Source organism: Hyposmocoma kahamanoa, unplaced genomic scaffold (genome assembly GCF_003589595.1).
Source record: "Hyposmocoma kahamanoa isolate Upper Pololo Valley unplaced genomic scaffold, ASM358959v1 102, whole genome shotgun sequence".
Taxonomy (NCBI): domain Eukaryota; kingdom Metazoa; phylum Arthropoda; class Insecta; order Lepidoptera; family Cosmopterigidae; genus Hyposmocoma; species Hyposmocoma kahamanoa.
This window is the reverse complement of record NW_020653337.1, coordinates 8176310-8181368: the sequence shown is the minus strand read 5'-3', so window position 1 is coordinate 8181368 and position 5059 is coordinate 8176310. Positions and strand designations below refer to the sequence as shown.

At 36.3% G+C, this 5059-nt stretch overlaps 1 protein-coding gene across 1 annotated transcript in view; it reads left to right on the top strand.

The window, feature by feature from the left end:
• Positions 1–4524: 4524 nt before the first annotated feature.
• LOC113232726 (phosphatidylserine synthase 1) overlaps positions 4525–5059 on the top strand; it is a 7007-nt gene continuing 6472 nt past the window's right edge. Inside the window, exon 1 of the mRNA XM_026467507.1 lies at positions 4525–4830. Coding sequence (XP_026323292.1) covers positions 4655–4830 — 176 coding nt within the window. The 5' untranslated portion in view covers positions 4525–4654. The remainder of the gene's footprint in view (positions 4831–5059) is intronic.

Genomic DNA, 5059 nt, shown 5'->3' with positions numbered 1-5059 from the left:
TTGTAGGTTGCGGTCGTCAGCTTGGTTCGTGGCCTCCATACTATCGCGCCGTAACTGATCATGGGTCTTATCACCATTTTGTAGAGCCATAGTGTTATCTTGGGTGAAAGTCCCCATTGTTTACCTACCATCCTATGGCACTACCAGTAGGTGATAGTAGCTTTCTTAATTTTCTATTGAATCATTAATTAACTAGTTAATTAACGTCTCGGTATTTTGCGTTAAGACATTTTGGCGAATACAACGAATGAAATGCCGGTGTAATATGTTAATCGATATTTAAGTTAAATCAGTGGATGGCGCAACACTATTTATCTTGCACACATGCACATTATACGCACACAGATGTATTTTTGTTTTGGTCTCGTCTCCAATACGTCAGGGCCAATCTATGGATATACTAAATCTATGGGAGTAACCGATAATTAAATGAATACATGGCTCAAAGGACTTGTATCCAAGCCAAAATAATTAAAAAAAGTTATTTCTTAAGAAGCATTATCGAAGTCATTTCATTCTTGTAAATGGAATACAACAAAGAGATTACTCTCAGGGTCGTATTCTAGAACTCTACTCAATGCTCAAGTCCGGATTGCACTAGAAATACGACCCTAATGGCAAGGCCTTGAGTATGATTTTCAGTGCTCACTGCAATACTCTAGTTCTGACTTGAGTATTGAGTAGAGTTCTGGAATACGGCCCCAAGACTCAAATTTGATTAAAGACACCACAAGTACAAGTTGCCTTAAGATCCTGAAATGGTGGCGCTTGTATAGACTAAAATTTTTTTTATTACCATATTTCATAAAGCACTCGAAATCATACTCAAGTCCCTGCCATTAGGGTCGTATTTCAAGTGCTTGTGTTTCCAGTGCAATCCTTTTTTTTTTTTGACGGGAGGGAAATCTTTATGGATACCCCTGAGCCCAGGGAGACTTAGGGGTTATGTGGGGACTCTCCCTCCAGACTGGAGGGCCTACCCCACTAAACCCCCCCGGGTTTCCCTCTCGCCGGTTGAGTCGGCGCCGTGGGATCAGTGAATATTCACCACGACGCCGCCCGGCTTCCAGTGCAATCCTGACTTGAGCATTGAGCAGAGTTCTAGAATACGACACTAGGGTCGTATTCTAGAATTCTACTCAATGCTCAAGTCAGGATTGCACTGGAAACACAAGCAATACGACCCTAATAGCAGGGACTTGAGTATGATTTCGAGTGCTTTAAACCATACTCAAATCCTGACTTGAACATTGAGTAGAGTTATAGAATACGACCCTAGGTCTTGGCTGTACGGCGCATTAGTGCCTTTGCCTTTTCCAATGGAAAAAACAGTACAAAAAAAATATTCATTGTGTCAGAGAAATGGCGGGCTTTTGAAGTTACATAGAACTACGTCTTTTTAAAGATTATTTTTTATTTTAAGTATATTATGAAGAAAAAACGAAGACAGAAATAGTGACGAAGAAAGTTAGAACTATATTTCTTCTTTTAAACCAAATTACAAAATACTTTATTCTAAAAATTTCAATAATTACGAATTGAACATTTTTGTTCGAAGTGATAGAAGATAATGTGATCTAAGGGACGTATTCTAGAACTCTACTCATGCTCAAGTCAGGATTTGTGTATGGTTTAAAGCACTCGAAATCATGTCAAGTCCGTGCCATTAGGGTCGTAGTTCCAGTGCTTGTGTTGACAGTGCAATCCTGACTTGAGCATTGAATAGAGTTCTAGAATACGACCCTGAGTGAAAGTGAAACCTGAATGTTGACTCCCGCCGCCGAAGACTATTTAAGAAACCCAAATAAGTGAACTAAGTTATTTAAGAGAAAGTAAAACATAATGTATTAGAACCATAATATTATGATATTTAGGCTTTTTGAAATAGCAAAAGGCGATTTTAGGCTACTTAATAAAATGTCTGGGGAATTACAAACTTGATTAGGGATCTTGTGGGGAATGGAGTTGTAAAACAACTTTTTGGATGTTTGAGCATTTCTACAAAGTCAAAGTCAAAGTCAAAGATTATTTATTACATAGGTAAAATAAATTTACACTTGAAAACGTCACATTTAAGCTTAAGCTACTGCTCGTTCACTACGCTGACCTCCCTGAGAAGAACGAGCAAGAAACTCTAGGGATTACTCTTTTCAAATAAACTTAAATGCTATGGAATACACTTTGAATCAAATTTGTGTGGATTCTGGAGCCATGTCGTCTTTCCATACATCTTTATCTAACACGTAGTCTTTAATTTTGTAATATGATTTTTCGATCAAAATATTTTTAATGTAGTTTTTAAACTTAGGAAATGATAAACTTAATATATGCTCCGGAATCTTATTGTAAAAACGTATACAGTTCCCCATAAAAGAGTTGTTTACCTTTGTTAAACGAAATCGTGGTACCATGAGTTTGGACTTAGCTCTAAGGTTAATATTATGGATATCTTCTTTCTTATTGAAATTATGTCTATTTTTACGGGCATATAAAATATTTGAGTAAATTTACTGTGATGCCACAGTCATGATACCCGTCTCCTTAAACTTTTCTCTGAGAGATACCCGAGAGCCTAGACGGTACACAGAACGAATCGCTCGTTTTTGCAATACAAATATGGTTTGAATATCTGCCGCTTTACCCCACATGAGAATCCCGTAGGACATTATACTATGGAAGTAACTAAAGTAAACTAGTCTAGCAGTACTAACATCGGTAAGCTCACGTATTCTGCGGACTGCGTATGCAGCGGAGCTTAATCTGCTGGCCAGGGACGATATATGTGGAAACCACTGAAGTTTACTATCTAAGGTCACTCCCAAGAAAACTGCTTTATTAACAAGGTCTAACTTTTCTCCGTTTATTTCTATGCTTGGACTAGTCGATTTTACGTTAGGTAATTCAAATTTAACACATTTTGTCTTCTTGGCATTAAGCAATAAATTGTTAGCATTAAACCAATAAACTACCTTAGAGAGGGTATCATTAATACGGTCATAGTTAATGTCATGTCTGTCTGTTTTAAAAATCAAGGATTTGTCATCAGCAAACATCACTATTTCGCAATGGTCCTTAACAAAGAATGGCAGATCATTAATATAAATCAGAAATAAGAAAGGTCCAAGTATTGAGCCCTGCGGAACACCCATTTTTACTGGAGAACCCAAAGAAGTCACTCCATTTATGTCTACTTTCTGAATTCTACCGTTGAGATATGACGAGACAAGTTTCGACGCCTTGCCATTTACACCGTAATGTTCCAGCTTCGTAATAAGAGTATTATGATCAACGCAATCAAATGCCTTTGAGAGGTCACAGAAAACACCAATAGCGTTCTGGGACCTTTCCCAAGCATCAAAGATGTGTTTTTAGTAACGCTACCCCCGCATCGCTAGTCGATCTACCACTAGTAAACCCGTATTGTTCACTATGAAAAATATGATTCTTACCGAAATAGGACAGTAATTGAGTTAGCATAACCTTTTCGAATATTTTACTTAAAGCTGGTAAAATTGAAATGGGCCTATAGTTGCTAGGATCAACTTTCCTACCGCTTTTGAATAAGGGAATAACCTTGCTGTATTTCATTAAATCGGGAAAAACACCTTCGTCAACGCACCTATTGAAAGCTACAGCTAACTGTGGGGAAATGAGATTAATAACTGAGTCTATAACTTTAGTTGATATGCCCCAGAGATCTTCAGTTTTTTTAACATGTATTGACTTAAAAGCTTTAATGATGTCTTGTGGATTAACATGACGAAAATTAAATAAACTGCCACCAACGTTAACATTTTCCTTTAGGAGATCAATAGCAAGTGAAGGGGAGGAATTTAATGATTTTGTAGTGTTCACAGCAATTTCCGAAAAGAACGATTCAAAAGCTTGGGCTACTTTATCTTTATATTTTATAAGTTTGCTGTCTAATTCTAAAACTATATCTCTATCGTGTAGTTTAACCCTGCCTGACTCTTTAATTATTATGCTCCAAGTAGTTTTAGATTTATTTATCGATTGTCTAATTTTGTCGCTGTGAAACTTAACCTTAGCAGCTACACAAACTTTTTTAAATATTTTCGAATAAATTCTAGCATATTCTATGAAATTGGAATTAGTATTATAAGTTTTCATAGCATATATCTCATACAAGCGAGACCTACTCTTATGAATACCTACTGTTGCCCAGTCGTTGAATTTAGTCTCTCTATGGAAAGTTAATGTTTACGTGTTGGGAATTGGGATAAGAGAGTTCTTATTTCCCAATTTCCGGCAGCAAGCAGTATTGTACAATTGTTTTCCTTAATTTTCAGGGATTTTATGGCTTGAGCGAATATCGGCTACTTAATACTTTAGACTTTTTTTCCATCCTATAAGCTTTTCGCAAAAGTCTGGCAACACTGCAAAGTACTTGTATCCAAGCCAAAACTCATAATAAAAAAAATGCATTGTGTCTATCTTTCTAATTTGTGGTGTCTATTTTAACTTGCATAGTCTGTGACTTACATGTTTGTGACTGTCGTTGCTCGCGTGTTCTTCGTTATTATTGGACGGTCAATTCAATTTATGATGTTTTTCCCAACAATTTATTAGATTATGAAAAAGTCACCTATCGATTTATTGTTGTTGTGGAGGCTGACGTTTTAACTGGTTCAATATGAAGGATAGAACACCGTCCACCACTACAGTACCATCCAACGAGTACATGGATGCATTTAGTTCTATCAATGAAAGGCCGGTTGACGATATATCCTTAGAATTCTTCTACAAACCACATACCATAACACTTTTGGCTGTATCTATTGCTTCTGTTATCTACACGGCCTTTGTCAGGTATGTAGTTAATGTACCGTATTGCACCACATAGCGTGATGTAATTAATTATATAAGTAGGTATGTATATTGTGTAAAATGTTAAATAGTATGTTACCATACCATGTTATATATGTAGTCCAACATACAATACAAGATACTTAAAATTGTGTACTTAAGTGACTTAATTCATTCATTTAACTTTTTCATCATAATATTGAGTGTATTTGGTTTGTTTTATAAGACTTAC